We start from the raw sequence: 22,089 nt of genomic DNA, 5'->3' as shown, positions 1-22,089 counted from the left end.
TCAGTAGCTTCTAAGAATATTGATCACTAGAAGTACCTTGCATGTTTGGGATTGTATACTGACAATAGACATTCGTTTTGCTGTTAACTATTTGGAGCAGTTTTTCCAGTGTGGCTTGAAAAAGCAGATGATGAGATCATAATATCAACAAAAAAGGAAAAAATAACAAATGCAAATTTATAGCAGCTTTTCATATTTAAATAGATGATTTTAAGAAGCAATACACACACACACTTGCATTTCATTTTGATTCATTTTAAATAAAGACTGAGATTTACATTTAAAAATATAAAAGGAAAGTTGTTTAAAACTAAAAATGTTTGAAGGAACAGGCAGGATTTTCATAAACGTCGTTTTATTGAAAATGAACATTGTCGGATTTATAATCTGTTCTTCCTTTTGATGGTTGTACTTGGAGAGTTGTCTGCTGATCTTTAACCTCTTCATTTTTGGTATCTTTAGACATTTATTTATATCTGTCTAATCTCCTTTCTGAATGTAGCTGTAATCTTTATTAACAAATCAGCCAGCCTTGCTTCTTTCAAAATAGCCAGCTCCTCTAGTGCTCAGACCAAGATTCAGAGTTTGAACCTTGTATTTAGAGACAGGGTGCTGCTGTCTTTTCATGTCACACAGCCCATGATGTCAGAGCAAATCATCCCCTGATTGTTTTGTTCTTACCAAACTTGTTTTTCAACAGAGAATCCAGGCCAGAACCTGAACAGACTATTTCAGGAAGTACCGAAACGAAGAAATGGGTCTGAAGGTACGTCACAGGCAGGTGTTTTTCTTTGCAGTCAATATCTAGGAAGTGGATTGTATTTAAGCTGTGTGTTGCCTTAAAATTGTGCAGTTTGATTCTGGCCTGGAATCTGATGGAAAAACAGACAGTAAGTATAAAACAAACCATGGGTTCAAGGAACACTTCACTTTTTTTCTAATTCCACTGCTACTGTACTAACTTAACCTGTTTGGATACTTTTTTCACACCCTACCTAAATGTGCATGTATATAAAAAGAGAGAAGTGATAGAAGTGGATGTTACAAACTCTGGGTCATCAGAATAACCTAAATACCACCATTGCTATTCTTTTTTATCATTTCTGAGCAAGGATAGGACACAATATTAAGTATACCTTATGCTATCAATAAATAGCCTACTGTCTTGACCATGGGTTAAATGAAATTTACTCAACATCACAGGAGAATGAAGGTATAACATGTTGACAAATATGCAGTAGATGGCTGTTAAAATAGTGCGGAACTTCTCCCTATTCAGTTTTTTCATATATCGTAGCAAGATACAGCAAAAGTTAGCACAGTTCTTGTTGAAGGACCAAAAGATGCTATTTAAGCTTAAACATTTTGCATGGTTTTAAACCAATTCCAGAGTTTTCCTTTTAACAAGATTGGTAAAAGAGGAAACTCAAAGGAAAATCTCCCCAAAACCACACAGATGATTTGCTCCTAGCTGGAAATATTACACTTCCAGTTAATGATGTGCATGTGGATAGCTAACAAATTGTAATATTATAAAAAGTATGTGGAACTGACATAGCTTTCAGAATCATTAAAAGTGAAGTATTTTGCTTCATTTTTACCTTTCTTTAAAAAATAATAAGACCTAATTGTTGGGGTATTCAGGCTTAAATATATGTCTCTCTAATTGTACAGACATACGCAAGTGGTAATTAAAATAGGGTAAATATCACTTCCTTTGCTGTGCCCAATGTTCTCTATGTTAGATTCCCATCAGGGATAAATGTATGATGTATTCTGATTTGGTTGAGGCCTAACCAGCTGATACAATCTTTTAAAAATGGTACATGTTATCACATTTTTTAACTTCAAAATGAGGAGAAACAATTTGAAGAGATTAAACACTTCTTAAAAGTCCTGTTGCTTAGAACAGCTTGGGTAACACAAAGTTAAGTACAAGGCTTTGTTCCATGGTTTGGGCATATGTTAAAAATTCTTAGCATTGTGACGGGCCCGTACCATATCTTTGTAAGAAAATACAAGGGTTTTTTAATTATGAAATGAGCTACCAGTACAATAAGTGATAAATCGTAAATCTTCCCAAGTTGTGTTTGCAAACACCTCTACAATCTTTTATCACTGTGAATTTACCAATGGTATTTAATAAGTATGTACACTCCATATTTGCAAAAAAAATTGCTTAAGATCTTTAGTTTCATTTTTCTCTTCAGGTAACATCACAACAAGAATTCGAACAACAGAGAGTGGCTCTGACGAAGCCATCAAATCCATTCTAGAACAAGCCAAAAGGGAGCTGCAAGTACAGAAAACAGGTATGGACTCACTTTGATGCCTGTTCCTTTTACTCCTGGACTTAATTATCATGAGCTTTCTGGTCAGTTAATTATGTTCTTAAAATCTTGAATGTACTTTGGCGGAGCTGCATCTTTTGAGTGAGGCAATGCTTGTGTATATAAACTATACTATGTTTAACTTTATATACTTAGGGCTAGACCGTACCTATAAGGAGGGTCACAGTTCTTTTCCTTATTCCTACCTTGCTCATGAGAGAAGGTTACTATGAAACGCACTTTCCAATGTTTAGCGGGTTGAGGTTGGACTGAGGTAGCTTTTAACCTTCTGTTGTTTTAAAAAGCTTTAGAAAATGGTTCTAACCATGCAAAAGGCATTTCTTGATGCTGTGGCGCAATTTTCCCTGAATTCACAGCTCTTTACAACTTCTGAGTTCTGCTTAAGGAACTAACTGACTAGAAAGAGCACTGCATTAAATTTCCTTGTTTTAAAGAAATAGATGTTCCTTTAATACTTAGGATATTTAGTTTTGAAATTAAACTAGGGTGATTGCAGTATCTGAAGGAGTAGGACTAAGATATCGCATGGCAATGGGAAGGCTTACGGCCAAACCATTTGTGTTAGGATTTTTTTTTAATTATTGAATTTTTTAAATTAGTACTTTTAGAGCTAGTTAATTCTGGAGTACATAATAAGAAAAAGAGAGAACCATACCAAGTAATTTGGCAAAATAAAAACAAAGTCCTTTATGCAAGTCTTTGAAAATGTTTAACGTTGTGTATGGTACCAAAACTCTGCACTCCCTCTGAAATAAGGCATTATTGATATCCCCAGATGCCCTGGTTTTACTTCTGTTTGTATATAATTTGTTTGTGGGAGAGAGAGTACCTGTTACTGAGACCTTAAAATTGTTTAGGGGAGCTGGATATCTACAAATGTTCATCACGCCTTAATATACTTGGGATGTCTATACACACCTGTATACATGCTTTTTAATAAGTAATTTTGAAAATGTTGCTTTGTTCAATCATTGAAAATCAAGTTTTAAATATATGGGAATGTATTGCAGCCCCTTGGTCCTCTTGCAGCTTTTCAGGAAATGTTTACAGCGTCATTGAACTGAGAAGAATATACTTTCTTCTGTTAATTCCGTTTTTGGTTTGCTTTTCATAGCTGAGCCGGCTCAGCCACCTTCTGCAACTAGCAGTGGGAATTCTGATGATGCCATTCGGTCCATTCTGCAGCAAGCCCGACGTGAAATGGAGGCACAGCAGGCTGCCCTCGAACCTGCCTTAAAAACACCGCCTTTGTCTCAAGCTGACATTTCCATTTTGTCCCCTAAACTGGTATCTACACCTGCAATGTCTTCAGTTTCCAGTTACCCTTCACTGGCCATGTCTCTGAAGAAACATTCATCTGTTACGGATTCTAGTATCTCTGCATTGCAGAACCTCTCTGGGCTAAAAAAGGAGCCCCCAGAGACACCAGTTTTAGAGCTTCATGGAGTAACTGATCCTGCACAAGGTATGCTGAGGCACGTTAAAAATGAATTGGGACGGGGTGGTGTTTGGAAGGACCATTGGTGGAATACTGTTCAGCATGACAGAAGAAACGCAGCTCTTCCTGAAGATACAAAAGCTGAGGAAGTCAGCAGTGGAAAAGAAAAGGTCAGCAACCAGGCTAGGCCAGACCGTAGTCAGCTCCAAGGACCATCCTCTTCAGAATACTGGAAAGAGTGGCCAAACGCTGAATCTCCATACTCTCAGAGCTCTGAATTGAGCATGACTGGAGTAAGTCACAGCGAGACACCACAAAACAGCCCCCTCCCTTCTTCACCCATTGTACCTTTGTCAAAGCCATCCAAACCCTCAGTTCCTCCACTGACGCCCGAGCAGTATGAGATTTACATGTACCAGGAAGTGGATACAATAGAGCTAACTCGTCAGGTCAAAGAAAAGCTAGCAAAGAATGGCATCTGCCAAAGGATCTTTGGGGAAAAGGTAAAGAAGTGATTTTTCTTCATTCTGCTGACATTTTAAACATGCAATGCTCTGTTTTTCAGTTGGTTTTTGAATGCACAGAATTAGGAATATGTATAGGAATAGTATATTGGACAGCAACATTTTGCATATTCAGTATTCAAAAATATGTACTTATAAATGAAAAGTATGAGCCCTCAAACTCTGAAATTTCTAGCTTGTTACTTTTGTACAAAAAGATGTCTTCAATAGTAACAACACAAAGCTAATTTCTCCTGAGCCGTAATCATTTTAAGTTGGATGACATATTAAGGTACAGTGTTTAATGCAATGAACTCATGGACTATTTGGTAGCTATATTTGTCCCCATATAGGGAGATTTTAAAAAATCATTCTGCTCTATGATCCTAAATTTAGATAAGAATTTTGAGTACAGTCACTATTCATCCAGTATGTGTCCAGCCCCCCTGCGTACTTTAGTACTTTTCTGATGAGGCAGATATACATTGTAGTATTTGGCATTCTGAAGCCACAGTGCTTTGGATTCTGATCCCTGTACATGTAAACAGATGAGTAGGATTAGAACGGGCCATTATTTGGATGGAAATTACCAAGAAGCACCTAGCAGGCTGTAGGATAATGTGTTGGTGATTTTAGCCAGTGCCATTAATCTATCTGGTTCAGTATTGAGCTAACATCCCAGCATGAAAATGTGACTCTGCTACTGTAGGTACTGTCTAAAATTTAATTTGGGTGGAGGCGGGGAAGGGACTTGATAAAGATTCCTTGGCACCTTTTATTAAAGAGTGGATGCTAACTCCATAGTCTGAAATGTTACATTAGTTGAAATGTAAAGATGGATTAACAGACTGTGATGGTAAACTTAAAAAGATTCCATATATCTTTGTAAATTTTTTTTTAAACCATGAAAACCATTTCCTAAAAACTTACCAGTTTAAGACTGGGTCTCTGGATTTCTCTTGCTAGAATTGGTGACTTTGAATTGCACAAAATACTGAAGTATGCAGCTCTGTAGCATCCTTTTGGTGTTCCCAATGACATGACCTCTCGCAGGAAGAACACATGCTCCTAAACTAATGTTTGATGGAGAAAAGCATTTCAGTTGAATTATAAAATACATATTTTGTATTATATAATACCATATTTACTTGATTCTAAGATGAGGTATTTTGTCCGTTTTAAAAGGGGAGGTGAGCCCTTCATCTTGGAATTGCTTGGGGGCGCTGCTGTGTCTTGGTCTCCAGCCCTTACCTGGAGTCAGGGCCATAGCCACAGCTGTTGCTTACACTCTGCCACCTCTCCCCTGCAGCCTCTCTTTCTCCCACCTCACCCCCCCCCACAGTCTCTGCTTTCCCACTTGCCCCTCTTTCTGCCCCCTTACCTGAGTTCTACACCAGCAGGCTTTGCCCATGCTGCAGCCCAGGGACCTGAGCATGGCCCCAGCTGAGCCCATGCTCAGTGCCTCAAGCTAGAGTGGGAATGGACCCTTGCAAAACAGAACAGTAAGGGGTTGGGGAAAGTGGGGAAGCAGAGGCTGCATGGTGAAATGGGAGAGGAGGAGCTGTGCAACGGAGGGGAAGGAAGAAGCTGGGGGGGAGGGGTGGAAGGGGGAACACAGATGAAGGAGGAAGGGGAGGCAAGCCTGCAGGGGGGCAGGCACAAGCAAGGGGCAAGCTGCTTGTTCTCCCCACACCGTGTCCCCCTCCCCCCCCACGCACACTGTCTTCCCCCTCTCAGCAACCCTCCAATAGTTAGATTCTATGCACAGAAAAATATAACAGATTTCATAAATTTTCCATTTATAGAATCTGTTTATTGAGTGGTCATCTTGCATTCAGAGTAATCTTAGATTTGAGTAAATATGTTGTGTATTTGGATTCTATTTGTGTACATTCTTTTAAGATTAATATATAACTGACATGTGCATCATACAAGAAATAAATGTATTGCAAAAGCTACACACACCTAAACCAAATATGTTAATATACTGTTCGTGGTTGTATCGCTCCAGGTATTAGGCTTATCTCAAGGGAGTGTCAGCGATATGCTATCTAGGCCAAAGCCATGGAGTAAATTGACGCAAAAAGGCCGAGAACCATTTATTCGCATGCAGCTCTGGCTGAACGGTGAGCTGGGACAGTGCGTCCTCCCTGCACAAGGGCAACAACAAGGACAAGGTAATTAAAATTCCACCCTGTTATTTAAGTTGAGGAGGAGGAATTCTTTGTAAAGTTGTACAAAGCAAGATTGTTTTTTCCTGTGTTCGCTCTGCCATTTGTATAAGTAGAGCTGTCCACTTCTCCTTGACTTCAAAACCTTTTGTTAAGGGACTATCTGGGATTTTACGTCAGAGGGATTAGATTCTTCTCAGTCTGTAAGTGGAACTCAGTGAATTTTACCATTAAGATGATAGTGTTTTTACAAAAATACAGGGTACAATTCAAGTGACTTTGGATAAAACACTGAAAAGCCATGGAAAAATTGAATTGAGTTACATTTTAATAGGGCTTATTACTGAAGAGACTATTTCTGAAGTTCTCTGAGCAATTAATTTTTTTAACCAATAAAAAAAGAAAGTAAGCTTAGAAAGGGAAATGTGGGTTGTGATTCTGGTTTTTACCATTGCTTTTCCAGTGTTGCTGTAAGGTGCGTAGTATCTAGTGATGGATTAAAGTAATACCAGACCACATTTTGCCTTCAGTTACACCTATATAACACTGCCAACTTACATGGCTGTAAACTGAGGTTGGCATTTGGCTAATTGTTTAGCCTATTTAATGTTTTATAGTAGTTGTTTTAGGTCATTGGTGGTCTCCTTTATTGTTCCTTGATTTTACTTTTCTCTCTTGTCTAGTCCTCCACTCTGTAACATCGTTGCAGGATTCCCTACAGCAGGGATGTGCAAGCTCAGGTAAGCAGCTGATTTCAAAAAATACAATGAATGAGTTTGCAACCAATCATGTTACATTTCTACTGCCTAGAGGACTGTGTTGTGTCATCCAGGAGCAGTATTTTTTTAAGAATCAATTTATTCCTTCCTTGTTGCTATGGTAAGTTTGAAATGCGCAAGCATTTAGCAAAATATATTCAGCTAGGAAACTATATCTGATCTAAGAGATCATTGGCTCTGTATTTTTTGCCATAGTTCAGACTATCAGTTTGACATGTGACAATGGCTGTAAAACAGAAGCCTTTCATTTGTAATGTGATCTACATACCCTGGCTGCTTTATTTTTGGCATATTTTTTCTATGCTCATTTATTCTATATCTGCTTTTCTTATTTGTAGTTTGAGAAGAGACCACATTATGCATTTATTTTTCAAAGTTTGCTAAATATGTAGATTCTCAACCCTTCCTTTTCCTAAAAGCAAACTAGGCAAATATGAGTGAAGAGTGCTTATGTAAAGGAATTGTTTAAAGGTTTTATGAAGATGAGTACAGTGAAGGAGGAAGCTCAAATATAAAACAGCTGGGTTCCTGCTGTTAGATACCGAACTCTGCCCACACATGTGGTTTAACCAGTGATACAGTTAACTGATGGAAGCCATTTATACCATGTTTTGGATTAATAACATTTGTGATGTGGAGTTTTCTACGATGATTTCTCAGGTGCTATCTGTTTGAGAGTTCAGCAGTCTGAAATGGAAAGGAAGGACCTAAGGTCATCCTGTTTACCCCTGGCTGTTCCAGGACAGGACTTTTTTTCTTATAAATTGCTCAGTTTAGGCTAAATGTCCCAAATAATGAGGTTTTCACCATTTTCTCTGGGAAATGATTTCACAACCTAGAATATCTCACTGGAAGGGGGTTTCTTCCTCATTTTCAGCCTGTTTTCCTGTGAAGAGAACAGTAAGTGTTGAATGTATAACGATAAAATGCTTCCATTGAAACCAAATATGAAGGTAAAACCGCCTTCTTAAATAAAATTGGAGACATTCTGTGCAATCACAGGACTATTGTTTCTTATGTGCAAGCATTTAGGGAACACACAAATTTCCTGAGGGGGTTTTTATGTTGTTTTACATTAAAATGTGCAGTGGCTGGTTTTTCTATAATATTAGGGTTACCATACATCTGAGTTTTCCCAGACATGTCCTCTTTTTGGGCCCTCCAATCTCCGTCCAGGTGGTGTTTTTTTTAATTTGAACAAAAGTCTGGGATTTTGCTCTGCTTCGCTGGTGGGAGCAGGAGGAGGGTGACTGGAGGCAGGCATCATGTGCATCTGTGTGCATGCGCACGCTTGGCTGGCATGCAGCCAGGCAGGCGGGTGGGACCAGGCTCAGCAGCTAGTTGCAGGTAAATGTGTATGGGGAGCAGGGACTGGGGCTGCCGCAGGGCAGTGGGAGCAGGGTGGGGGTGCCTGCCCTTCCAGCAGGGAGAGGGGGTGGAGGGGGCCCTTTGGCAGTAGGAAGCTCCATGGCAGGGCCAGCAGCACAGGTGCTGGTGCCTGTGCTTGCAGGGGCAGAGCAGCCAGGAGACACTACATCTGTGGAGGGGGAGCATGGCCAGACGGCGTGGCGTGGCGCAGGCCTCGTCTCCTATTCCTTCCTATATGTGCTGGGGCTGGACTCAATCCAATGCTTTCTGTACAAATCTGAGTCGCCGCACTCTGGTCCAGTCTGGCTGGGGGTGCTGTGGCTTGGTAGTGAGGTGCTGGGAGGGGCAGGGGGCTTGCAGGTCAGAAGTGTGGGGCACTGGCAATGCCAAGGGGTTGCAGGTCGGGAGTGAGGGGCAACAGCAGAGACGGGGCTGCGGGTCAGGAATGAGGGGCAACAGCATGGCCTGGGGAGGTGAGGGGGACTGTGGGTTGGGAATGAGGGGCAGCAGCAGGGATGGGGGGCTGCCAGTTGGCAGTGAGGGACATTGGCAGTGCCAGGGAGCTATGTTTTGGGAGTGAGGTGTCCCCCCTGACAGGCGTCGTCTTTTTTGGAACTGGAAATACAGTAACCTTATATAACATTCCTCCAACATATAGTAGTCACTGTTCTGTTTTTTAAAATATTTTTTAAGTACTTTAAAAAATATTAAAGAAAACAGAAAATAAAAATGCATGTTATAAAGTCACTTAAAACTTGGAGGAGTTTCAAATGGGAGGGGAGGGTGAACGGCTCTATTTTCATTATTAATCAATGTACTGTTCTCTAACGGTAATTAGACAAGCGCTGAAAGACAGATCTACAGTGTTGCCGTCTGACCACCTTATAGGTTCCCAGGAGGATGGCAACTAGCTAACAGTTATTTCCTTCAGGAAGTTCAGATGTGCTAGTGTGATATTCTGTTCTGCTCCCTTGCACGCCCGCGCCCCCCTTCCAGTCTGTTGGTTACTGCCCTCGAGCTAATGTTTTGTAACATGTTAAATTGTTATTAGCTGAATGGAGCATATTATTGATGGCCATCCTTTATTTGTTCCTTAAGGCAAATGAGGGGAAACATAGATTCAACCCCTTTTGTTGCTTCTTTGTAATGATTAGGGGAAAAAATAATATAATTGTTTCTGTTAGAATTCAGTGGTAATATCTTGTCTATTTGTTAATTCTTGGTGAAACTACTAAGGATATGAAAGCTTAGAACAAGGGACTATACTTTCCTTTGGTGTGCCAAAAAGGATGTGAGGCAAAGATTTCTGCAGGTGATATCTTTTATATCTTTCACTGAAACAACTGCATACTCAGGAGAGATTTTTTTGACAAGCTTGCAGGCACAAAGTACCTTTCCTTACATTTGTTTTTACTGGTTTCTTTTGTTAGCACTTTTTTCAACTCAGAACCCTGACAAACAGTTGGTAAAAATGGATGCATTTGTACAATGTCCAACTTTGCCCCTTTGCCCGAGGTCTGAAAAAGCACCAACCCCAATTCCCCTGTGCTTTTTTTTTCCCCCCAGGGCTTTTTCCAGCAACGCCATGGAAGGCAAGATTTTATGTGCTTGATTTCTAATTGGAAAAGTTAAGTAAAGCAAAACTTGAAATAAAAAGCTTTCAAGACTTCACTTTGTGGTACATTAGTGTGTGTGTGTGCATGTGTGTGTGTATAGATATCTATATAGAGAAAGATATAGATAACCTACACACACACGCTTATCTCTTAAAAAATAAACCAAAAAAGGGCCAAGCACACCTTTGTCAGGTTTCATTTAAGTATTTGCAAGAAATGATGTTGATATCAAAATATAACCTTACGTTCTTCTGTACATTGTGTTTGTGAGCTTCTGGTGTTGCTCAGGTAATCAAGAAAGCATTTTGAAACTTCCATTGAATAAGTTTTGCACACAGATGGTATCTGTAGATGGTCAAAAATAATATCAGCATGCCCTCTACATTTTCTGCATGTGTCTTTCCACCTAACTGCTCTAATGCCCTTGGGTAAATCTGCCTTTTTAATGATTTATGTGTCAAAAGCATGGACTAATTCACATGGAAAAAAAACCAAATTAATGTCACCCAACTGCATCAGCATTTTCTCTTGGTGAATCTTGCCCTTATTTAGTTGCATTATTGATGGTCAGAGCTGGGTTGGAACTGGATGGTTGCCACATGCATTAGGCGAAGGTATACAAATGAGTGTTTTGAGCACTTGTATCATACACGACTTCTGTAGTAACTTTGCTTGGACTCTTTGGGAGCTTTTCTTAATGAGCATCAGTATTACATCAGACTATGATGTCTGTCTCTCTTTTTTAATTTTTGGTAAACTGGAAACCAGTGTTGCTGTTTTCCTTCATGGCCCCAGGAAAGATTAATTTTTATTTTACTTTTCTTGTTTTTTATCCTTTGTGAAGGACATCATCTATATAGTATATTAAAGACTTGAATGCCTTTTTGAGTACATGTTTCTATAAGGGTCTCCTTGTGACCTAATGTGGAAATCTTCATTTGCCGATACAGCTGCGGGTGATCTCGGGGGATTTTGAATTTCCCTTTTGTTTGTCTTCCTTTCTGGGTATCATCCATCATTCCTAACCTCATGCTGCTTAGCAATAGTAATGCTCATGGGAATTGAAGAAAGGATTATAGCAGCATAATATGAGGAGCTAATTAAAGCATTTTTTTTAAAATCAGAATCCAGCTTGAGATAATTGCATATTATCCAGTGATTTAAAACTGAAGATCTACTGTATTGAGATCACTAAAACGTTACATGAAAGCTTCCTTCTTAAAAATAAAGCATTTGTAATGGGGACGATTGATCTTTATTATCTTTTTGGGAAGATGTGTAAAACATTCTGAACACAACTATGTGGTTTACTGTTGTAGAGATTTTTGTCGGTACATTAGGAACGACAAGTGAAACCTCTGCACTGTACTCATTTTGGTGATATCTCAGTACCAGAGGCTAACAGGTAAAGAGTAGTTGATATTGGATTGAGTAAATGTCCCCATTCATCCAGTAACAAAGTTGTTAGGTGGTTTTCATTCCTGTTTTAATTACTGTTGTGACCTATATATAGTGAAGACAGGTGTGGTACTTTGCACCTGGATCCACTGAGATCCACAGTCAGTCTGACCTCTTGAGGAAATGTATTGAAAAGACGCAGGGCATGGAAAAGCCCTAATCCCACTTCTCATTACTCTTTCCTTTAATGTTTATAGATCTGTAGTTTGAAGGAGCACAACTGTCATAGGAGTTCTCTACCAGGTAGTACAGATTAATCTATTGACAACTTTAATGATTAGCACCATATGCTCATGTGCATGGTCATCTGAGACTGTGACCTTGAGAGACCATCCCAGATTTGGATTCTTTTATCTACAAGGGTAATAACTCTTTGCACTTATTTCTGTAATTGAGTGCAAGCATTCTGGTTAACGAAGTTATTTATGGTTTGAAATGCCGTTAATGAATGTGACTTTATATCAAGAAATATGGAGAAGTGGCATCGCTTGACCTTTTCTACAGCTGAGTCATAAGACAGAAGTTCCTTATTTAGTTTAAATCAGAATACTTGTTTTTTGTCACTTTAAATTTGGTTGTGGGGGTTATGTTTTATTGGTATGAGTCAGATAGGAATATGTTTAAGAGTAGTTTCTTTAAGCTGGATTGGTAGCACAGCAGAATCAACCTCTTATTTTAATGTTAAAATACTATTCTAACAGGAGAAGTGGTTGTTTCCATATCATTGCTATGTAGTGAGGTTGCAGCTCTGAAGTAGCTGGCCTTAGCTGTGTTGATTTCAAGCACTAGGATATCAGTTGGCTTCTTACAAGGCCAGCTGTTATAGTCTGTCTGTTATGTGTATGATCTAATTCCGTGCCATTTCTCTGACATTTGGACCATGAAAACCTCCCTGGCAACCTTTCTAAGATGAACACAGCCAGGAAAATCACTGTCCATAGCACCTTATTGGGACCTTGAAATGAAGTACAAAATCAGTATTAAACTTAGTTCTTAATGCAGCATTGACATCCTCACTAGAAATCATTTTGTCATTTCTGTTTCTTTTCCAGACCTGTTCTTCAGTCTGTTTTGCATAGCCGTTGTTCGGTGTATATTATTCATGCCTGGTAAATAGTTGATGATTTAAGTGAAATTCCTGCCTTGCCCACTATTATTTTGCATAGTCCCTTAAGTACAGGTGATATCTTTATCACACAGGTATCTATTTATCTTTTGTACATGTTACAACTTCATTTACTAATACCTGTTTCTCTACTCACTTTTACTGGCAACCTAGGTATACTAGATAAATAGTGATCAAAATTTCTGCAGTCCAATTCCCTCGTGTCGATCATCTCTTCACCAGTACCAAAGCGCTTTTGGCATTATAAAATCCCCACTCACGAATGCTAGTGCTATCAGCAAAGATTTCTTGTAGACGCAACATGGGTACCAAACAACAGTGTTTTCCTATTAAAGTGGAGGGAAAGGAACTTGCACGATATCCTGAAATTGAGTTTAACTTACTAGGAAAAATGAATGAGGATCTCTCTCCTCTGATTTGGAGCAGCCCACAGTCCTTTGCAGCCTCTGGTTTGTTTAGATGTTTCCCTTTTGGTCGGGCTGTGAATACAGATGCTGTAGATCCGCTGTCCTGTGTTCTGAGTTTTAAGTCAGGAGGCCCCAACTCTGGCATGACAGTACTGTTTCTTGTCACCAGTTCTGTCACTAGCTTCGAGCAAGTCACTTCATCATGGTGACTCTATTTCTCCATTTGTAAAGACAAAATAATTCCTACCCCATTGATAATTCCTGAGTGTACATGTTAAACTTGAAATAAGATGCCAGTTATTCTTACTGCTGCCCTTGTCAGGCAGGTATAGAAGAGCAGCAGATATGTCCATGCTCTTAGGAGTCTTCTAGTTCAGCACAGTATTTAAAGTTTAAAGAAATACAGCGTTGAAGCACTGTTCATGAACTCTTTACTTCTAGAAAAGCTTCCATTAGAATTTCTGGCTCTAATATATTTCAAGATCATTCTAAATATATAATCTCCTTGATAACTTATTCTTTTCAATCTTAACTCGAACCTGGTCTATTAAGTTGATAGCCCTCAACTTGTGTTTCTATGTTTTATTGTTTTTTATTCATGAATAGTCATTTTTCTGTATTCCTCCTTTGTTTTGGGATTTTTTTTCCTTATCCAAGAGGACCCCCACCCTCTTACCTTCCTGTTTTTTATGTCACCAGTGGACCTTTCTGCCTGCTGTGAACTCCAGGAGTGAGCTGGGTAGGAAAGAATGGTCTCATGCTTTAAAATCAGTCTTAAAGCAGCTGATTCCAAGTCAGCAAGCAGCAGTAATATTAAAGAAGGCATCAGTATTCATATTGTGGTGCTGGAAGGTCTGGTAGCTTGAAGGAAAGAGAGAAGTCAGGAGGGTTAGACAGCTGGGAAGAAGGTCAGGCACTTTTCAGCGAATTGAGAGGGGGTCTGGAGGGTTTGCAGCTGTGAAGAGTCAGGAAAGGCACATCACTAGGGGACACACATTTGTCACTGGAAAGAGGTCATGCTGGTCTTCTGGTTACTTAGAGAGAAATGTAGCACATGTCTTTTCATAGGAAGCTACAAGGTTTAGCCTCTGGAGGAAGTCCTATCAGGGTGCTTGTCCAGTGGTTATGGTGATGGGATGTTTCATTTCGTTCCCTTGAGAACCACTGGCTTAACCTTTTTGGATTCCAGGCACCTCTCCATAACTTTTGTCAATTGAGCGGCACCCCATTTGAGAAGCTAACTTCTTTTTTATTGTTCTTACCTCCTTGTAGAGGAGCCAGGCAGTGGGGATGGAGCAATGGCTAGATAGGAACTGAACCTTTGGTGCGCCTTATCTGCTTTTCTTTTTGGACCTTGAGGCACCCTTCACAGTACCTCCCCCTGTGTGCCCGGGGACCCTGGCTGAGAATCAGGTTGCTGCTTCAGGTTACACTCATGGACGCTTCCAACTGATATATGAACATAAGAATTGCTGTTTATGGGTCAGACCATAAGTCCATCCAGCCCAGTAGGGGTGTGCAAAATGGGCCGTATTCAATTCTGATTTGGATTCGGCCCAAAGTGAGAACAGTGATTCGATTCGTTGATTCGGATCACTGTCCCAATTCGATTTGGCCGAATCTGAAGATTCGATGCCGATTTCAGAGAATCAGCACTTCTGCAGTAGACACAACTTTATATGGGTTTTTTCTACATACCTTGTACCAGCCGTGGCTCGTGAACACTGAAATGGTGGGGCGGATGGAGCATCCCAGGGGAGTGCAGGACGGGCCCCTGCAAGCTCGGTGGCAAACCCAGAAATGGACCAGAAGTACTTCCAGTCCACTTCCGGGTCCGCTGCCAAACGCGCAGGGGACCTCCCACGCGCCCCTCCCCTCACCCCCGGATCAGCGATCAGCCGTGGGGGGGGGGACCCCGGGTTCTCCCCCAGACTCAGTAGGCACTAATCACCAGGGGGGCGGGTCCCCGTACATTCCCCAGCAGTTCTGGAAGTAGACTGGAAGTGCTTCTGGTCCACTTCCAGGTCCACTGCTGAGCGCACTGGGGACTGCCCCCCCCCCCCCCCCCCCCGTTCCCGTGGGATGCTCCATCCGCCCCAGCATCTCAGCATTCACAAGCCGCCTGCTACCTAGAGGTCTTGGGGAAAAAACATTTAAAGCTGTGTCTATGTCTGAATCATCGAATCAATTTGGAGAGATTAAAGGGTCTCCTACTTTGATTCGGATTTGGCGATTCAACCGCCGAATTGGGCCTAATCTCTGCCAAATCAAATCAATGACTGAAGCTTCGTGCAGCCCTACTGCCCAGTATCCTGGGCACTGTCCGTGTGCTGTGCTTACTGTCCCACCTCACTGCCCTTGTTATAAATCTATGACCCTCACACCTTTCCGTTTTTCTTTTATTTTCCCTAATGAATTAACTGTTATGTCCTCAGTGGCCTGCATTTTAAGGAAGGTTTATAGCTTTACTTGGGCCTAGGCCAACACTTCCCTATGGCATAACAAATAGGCCTGTGTCCACAGGTGGCACCATCCCTTCCCCCAGCTGCTGGGCCAGGGAGCAGCAGGAGCCTGAGCTGCTGCAGGTTCCTGCTGTCCTTACCACCACCACCATCTCACCTGGACCTACACCCCCCTCCCCTCTTGTGGGGAAAGAAAGCCCCCTGCCTCACTTACTACCAGCACCTGCTGCCACAGGGACATAATTTGGAGTAAGCCCCACAACACCAGTGGGGCCCCTTTACCAGCAGCATCATCAACGTTCCTGCTAGCTGCTCCAGCAGTGCCCCTGTGTTTACCCTCCTATGGTGAGTCTTGTGCTGCATTCCTGTTCGCCGAGTGTTTTGTGTGTGGCTGAGTAAACCAGCAACATGCTTCCCCCGCCCCCCATGTGTGTTCTTGTTTGTCTTTTTGTGCATGTCCCCCAGCCCATCTCTCTCTCACACATGCAGCCTCCCCCACCCAGTGGAGCCAGAGGAGGCACCCTGGACTCCCTACAGGTGGGGATGTGGGGAGTGCACAGCTCCCCCTCCTGCACCCCACTCAACTCCTTCCCACCTAGCCTCCCAGTGGCAGGGCAAGAGCTCCCTGAGGGGGCTAGCAAGCTGGAGGCCCCCAACAAGGGGACAGCCAATGAGACAGAGGAAACCTCACCCCTGGTCAGTCTCCCCAGGAGAGGACCACAGGGCTCCTCCTCCACAGGGGGTGGGAATGGTAATGGATCTGCAAACAAAGCCAAATTAGCACCACCTACAGAAACAATCGGTGCCTCGTTAGCAGGCACCCTGCCCACTTAGCCTTCTCGGAGCTCTGCAAGCCCAGTTGCTCAGCCCAGCAGCTAGGGCTACCCTTTCTGCCTTCAGGCGCTGCAGAGGCTTGTGTACAGTGCCAGTTAGCCAGGCAATGTGGTGCCTGATCTTTCTCAGCTGCCTCTGGGGGTTATGATATGATCAGCAGCTCTTCTACCTGGGAGGTCTTCCCAAGCAAGACCTGGAGGAGCTGCCAGCTTTCTACCAGGACCTCCTCAGGGCCTGGAGGCTGGTCTCCATCTCTGGTTGCCAGGCCTCGCTGAGCCTCTGCTGACAAATCCCCAGCTGGTGTCAGTGGTGCCTTCGATGCCCTGGAGGAGGGTCCTGGCCAACATCACTTATATCAGAGACCTCCTGGACTATGTCAAGCAGGGGTGAGTACGTCTCTTTCTGCTGGCCTGGCACATGGAGCTGCCCACGCTGTGTGCTCTCTGTCACTTACTCCAGGAGGTAAAGGCTGCCCTGCCACCCACTGCTTTCACCTATATCAACCAGGTTGTGCACAAAGACAGTCCCCGTTCCCCAATATCCCCAGCCCTCCAGAGCTAATTGTGGGGCCACTGCCCCTGCAGGCAGCTCTACATACTTGTGCTTCACATCCAGTCTTTGTGTCCTGCCTGGATAACAAATGGCGGGACACTCTAGGCAAGGGCCAGGGGCAAGCGTCCCTGGTGGACAAGTCTGTATCCCACCCTGATTCCATGAGCCACCAGGGACCTCAGCTGGTGGCTCCTGCGTGCAGCTATTGCCGCATAGTGTATGTGGTGCACTTTACAGACCCCCCCAACCACTGCTCCTTTTGCAAACAGGGGAGGACCCTGGCCCACTCCTACCTTGAGTGTGCTCCTCCAGCACCTTCTGCTGAGCTTCTGGCTGCATATCTCCCCACACCTTTTTGTTATGCACTCCTCATCTGTGGCTCCATCAAGCCCTGGGACCTCCTAGTTAATCTTTTCCTGGCTCTGGCCAGGGGGAACCTGGGCAAATGTGGGGCTGTCTTCCAGTCACTCTTCTGTTCACATCTCTAAGCAGTTTCACTGGTTGGTGTCCACCAACTCCCTCAACTCATCCAAGGGGCAGTGGACACTGACCTGTGTGCTCTGCTCAGCATCTCCTTCCGGACCTCTTATTTTGAACCTGTGCCCTTGCTCCCTTCCCTGTTTTCTTTTTCATTTGTCCCAAGAAATTATTTGTTACTTTCATAGAGGCCTTCTTTTTTAAGGGAGGCTTATAGTTTTTCTTGGTGGCCCTAGGCCCATGGTCCCTTAAATGTAGCCAATAGGCCTGCGTCACACAGTGGCAGAGAGTAGATGCTGGAAGGGAGAGTGAACTGAGTCTGACCAGGGTTTGTTCCCATGTTCCTCTCGCTTGCAGCCTCCAGCATTTAAGGTCTAGGAAGTTCCGATTCAAAGGCTGTACCCCTAATTCCCATGCTCAGTAGCATGAGTATCAATGATACTCCTTTCTTCCAAGAATTTGACCAGTCCCTTTTTTGACTCTGGCTAAACCATCAGCTTGCACATCTGGTGGCAATGAATTCAGACTTTAATTACACGCCGTGTGAAAAAGAACTTTATTTTATTAGTTTTAAACTTCCTACCTACTAGTTTCATTTTGTGACCCCTAGTTCTTGTATTGTGAAATCCCTATTTACTTTCTCTTTACCGTTTAGTAATTTGTAAACCCTTACATCACCCTTCAAGCGTCCCTTTTCTAAACTGATGAATAGGCTTAGTCTTATTCTCTCCTCATATGGAATTCCCTCCGTACCACTGATCATCCTTGTTGGCCTTCTCTGTGCCTTCTCTAGTTCTTTTCTATTCTTTTTGAGGTGTTGGGATCACAACTGGTACAGTATTCAAAATGTGGATGCACCATGGATTTATAAAGAGGCATGATGATACTTTCAGTGTTGTTTACAGTTCCCTTCTTAATAATCCCTAATATTTTGTTTGCCTGTTGATGGCTGCTGAGCACTGAGTTGATGGTTTTTGGTGAACTGTCCACAATGATTCCCAGGTCTCTTTCCTGTGTAGTAACAGCTAATGTAGAGCCCATCATAGTGTAGGTATAGTGTGGGTTATTTTTGCCCATGTGCATCACTTTACATGTTATACCTTGAATTCCATCTGCTATTTAGTTGCCTGTAGGCTCAGTAGTGTCAGATCCTTCTGTAGTTCCTCCTAGCTTGGGCTTTACCTCCTTGAATAATTTTGTCATCTGCAAATTTTGCCACCTCGCTACTCACCCCCTTTTCCAGATTATTTATGAATATGTTAAACAGCACTGGTGCCAGCATGGATCCCTGGGGGACCCTGCTGTTTACTACTTGCCATCGTGAAGACTGACTGGTTTTTATATTTAGTTTTTGCTTTCTATTTTAAGTCAATTTCTGATCCATGAGCAAACTTTTCCTAGAATCCCATGACTACCTTAGTTAAAAGCCTCTGATGGGGGACTTTGTCAAACGATATTTGGAAGCCCAAATATACCACGTCAGATTGGATCGCCCCAATCCACCTGCTTATTGACAACCTCAAGGAATTCTAATAGATTGGCGAGACAAAGCTATGTTGATTCTTCCCCTGCAAGTCATGCTCATCCACGTGCTGAACAATTTGTTTTTATTATTATTGTTTCTACCAGTTTTCCAGGAACAGAAGTTAGGCTCGCTGGCTTATAGTTCCCTGTGTCCCCCTAGAGCCCCCTTTTTAAATATGTGAGTCACACTGGCAACTCTCCAGTCCTCTGGTACTGAGGCAGCTTTAGATTATCCAGCAATTTAGTGAAATGTTCTTGAAGTGGATGAATATTACTTTGCGTTGGATTTGTAGAACAGATAGTGGACGATTTCTCTCCTGAAACACTAAAATAAAGTGTATGTTCCAAATCCACATGTTATTACTTCCATCCCATAATGGAAAAAGCTGTAAGGCAGATCTGTTTCCCAAGATCTACTCTTGAAACGGTGAAGTAAATGTTCTGTGCCGAAAAGTAACAGATTATGCCTGGGACAGGTAATTAAATCACATGCTTAGATTTTAAGATGCTGCGTATTAGTTGAAAAATACAGAAAACCATTCTCAAGTAGAGAAAACAGAACATTACTGGACAATAAGGTATCCTTCAAATTATTTTGGCTTGTCCTTTTGTGTTTGTGTGGAAGCAGAGAAAAAAAGAAAAAATCAGACTAATTTTGCAAGTTATTTGAGGTTGTTAAAGTTTATAAGAAGCGTGAAGTGAAAATATGTATTTCCCTGGTTCTTTTAATTCTAATAGAAACTATTTTCCCAGTTACCCCAATATTGATATATAATATTGCTCACATACGAAATGCAGAAGGTTAGAACAGAAATCAATATAATGAAAAATGAAACAAATTAGTCCATTTTTATTGTCCCAAGCCAAGTGAAATGCAAAATCTGAACAAAGAGCAAAAGTGAAAAACTAATTGTACTTTACAAATTTCTTAGACTTTTAATGATCACATCTGGTAATAATTATATGTTTCAGAAAATTTGTTTCTTAAAAATAGTATTTTAAACTCTACAGTGCCCTTGTTAGAAAATGTACTTTTAACTCTAGAACAGGATCACGTTTATAAATGTGGTGTGAAACCGGCAACATCTTTTGACATCGGTGCTCAGAACATCTCAAATCAGTCTCCTGGATAATGCTTAAAACTCTCTCCCCCGCCCCGCCCCCCCCCATTTTATTTTTGCAGATTTTTCCTTCCATTCCTCCTACACTTAGCCTAGCCTAGCATTAGAACATAGGCAAAGCTGATTTCCCCTATAACACTTTATCACATCCACCTCTCAGATGCCTTTTCCAACATTGTACACCCCCTTTCATCTTTGCTTTCTAAAGAGGTTGGGATGTGTACAGGTGGTAGAGGCTGCCCCCCTCCCACTCTGCCGTCTGTCTGTATCTTCACACAAATGAACAAACAAGTCATTAGATTAGCTTCAGTGTAAGTTCAGTTTTGTCTTTTTATTTGTTTTTCTTTTTTACCCCTTTGGAACTTGGATCCTAAAAATAGTTCAAGTTTGAACTGGCAGATGTTTCATTTGTCCTTTACAAGAGGACCAAAATTAGCCTGTCATTTGGCACCTAAATAAAGCAGTTAAACTGCCTCTGTACGAACTTTGCAATTACTATGTATTGAAGTTGCAACATTTTATTTTGTTTGATGGAGAAGGGTATTATGTAAGCAATATCGGTACCTAAAAAGCCATCAGACCTTGAAAGCAGAGGACGAGCAAGAACAAACCTAACTGATTTTATTTCATGTTTTGAGGTGATCTTTTTTTTTTTTTTCTTGTGAGGTTTGGGTGGTTGTTTTTTGGCTCTTTTTTTTTTAAAAGGGGAGAGGGTAACTTGGAAATTCACAGACACTATACTATTGCAAAGGTAGAGAGAATCTTTTATTAAAAGAACAGCAATGGTTTCTGTAATTTTCAGAGAAAAATCTGCACAGAATGCCTGAAGCTGGGTTAGCAGTGGGACTCCCCAGGGGCAACAGAAAGATGTTATAATCAATTACCACATCATAACACTGATGTATGATAATTACTGAGTGTTCCTCCTGAGATAGTGAAGCATTTGGCTGGGATGCGGCTCTTTCATGGTCCACTGCCTGATTAATATGCAAATAATAGGCTGATTGCATGATGAATGCAGAAAATGAGTTCGCTGATAACGTGAGCACCGAAGCGGGAAGATGATAAATTACTTTTACTGACTGTCCTACATTAAGTACCCTTTCTCAATAATTTTATCACAAATTAAGTAAAGCAGTATGGAGAGATTATGAGGATGTGTAAAATAATGTACCTTACTAGCTTTTATAATATCGTTGCATACAATGTAAATGTCATTTTGTTTCAGTACTTTAACCAGTACTCCTCAGAATAGTATTGCATTTAGCACGGTAGCATGCAGGGTCAGTCTATTCAGTTGCTTTCTGCTAAGATGATGAGCAATCCACAATACCAACATATATGACTGGTGATAGGTCGGCCTTTACAACGAGAAAAAGAATCCAGTCGTTAGCCCCTTGAGTAGCTTGCCTCTGGCAAATGAATGTCCACATTGTTTACTGGAGGAAAATGTTTTTCTCTACAGAACAGGGTGTACAGTGTACATATGTATGCTGTTGCACCCGGTATGTCCAGGGGCAAACAAGAGGTTAAGATCTTGAAGACGGTTATAGCAGTACCTGGGTATGCTAATGAGGTTACAGGCTTGCTCTGGAAAGAGGGACAGCCCTGATAGCGATAACATGGTAAGGCTCTAGTCTTTAACCACGTAGTCATCAACTGTAGTATCAGTGAAGATGTTACAGTAAAAACTGAATTTGGATCTCCGAGAAGCATTGAATCAATGAGCAAAAAAGCTGTTGTCATACAATGATTGATCTTTGATTACAGGAAGGCGACTTAAATACTAGCTTTGTCTGTGACCTCTCAGTAGAACTGTTCCTACACACAAGCTGCCTTAATAATAAGGTTACTGAGGATCATTTTGTAAAAGTTTTTCTTAAAACAATACCAGCTTCTTCA

General features: G+C 41.7%; 1 protein-coding gene across 6 annotated transcripts in view; it reads left to right on the top strand.

The window, feature by feature from the left end:
• CUX1 (cut like homeobox 1) overlaps window positions 1–22,089 on the top strand; it is a 416,613-nt gene that overhangs the window by 308,367 nt on the left and 86,157 nt on the right. For 3 of the 6 annotated variants that reach the window (XM_090026252.1, XM_090026251.1, XM_090026254.1), the window contains 5 exons: window positions 701–766; window positions 2,211–2,312; window positions 3,466–4,292; window positions 6,304–6,469; window positions 7,147–7,203. The exons of 1 other annotated variant lie outside the window; for it this stretch is intronic. In XM_090026252.1, coding sequence (XP_089882378.1) covers window positions 701–766; window positions 2,211–2,312; window positions 3,466–4,292; window positions 6,304–6,469; window positions 7,147–7,203 — 1,218 coding nt within the window. The remainder of the gene's footprint in view (window positions 1–700; window positions 767–2,210; window positions 2,313–3,465; window positions 4,293–6,303; window positions 6,470–7,146; window positions 7,204–22,089) is intronic. 2 more of the 6 variants (XM_090026256.1, XM_090026253.1) reach the window with 1 other exon arrangement.

Source organism: Crocodylus siamensis, chromosome 13, assembly GCF_052110815.1.
Source record: "Crocodylus siamensis isolate JL-2025a chromosome 13, ASM5211081v1, whole genome shotgun sequence".
NCBI lineage: Eukaryota > Metazoa > Chordata > Crocodylia > Crocodylidae > Crocodylus > Crocodylus siamensis.
The sequence above is the reverse complement of the archived record's forward strand: the minus strand, read 5'-3'. Positions and strand labels throughout refer to the sequence as shown.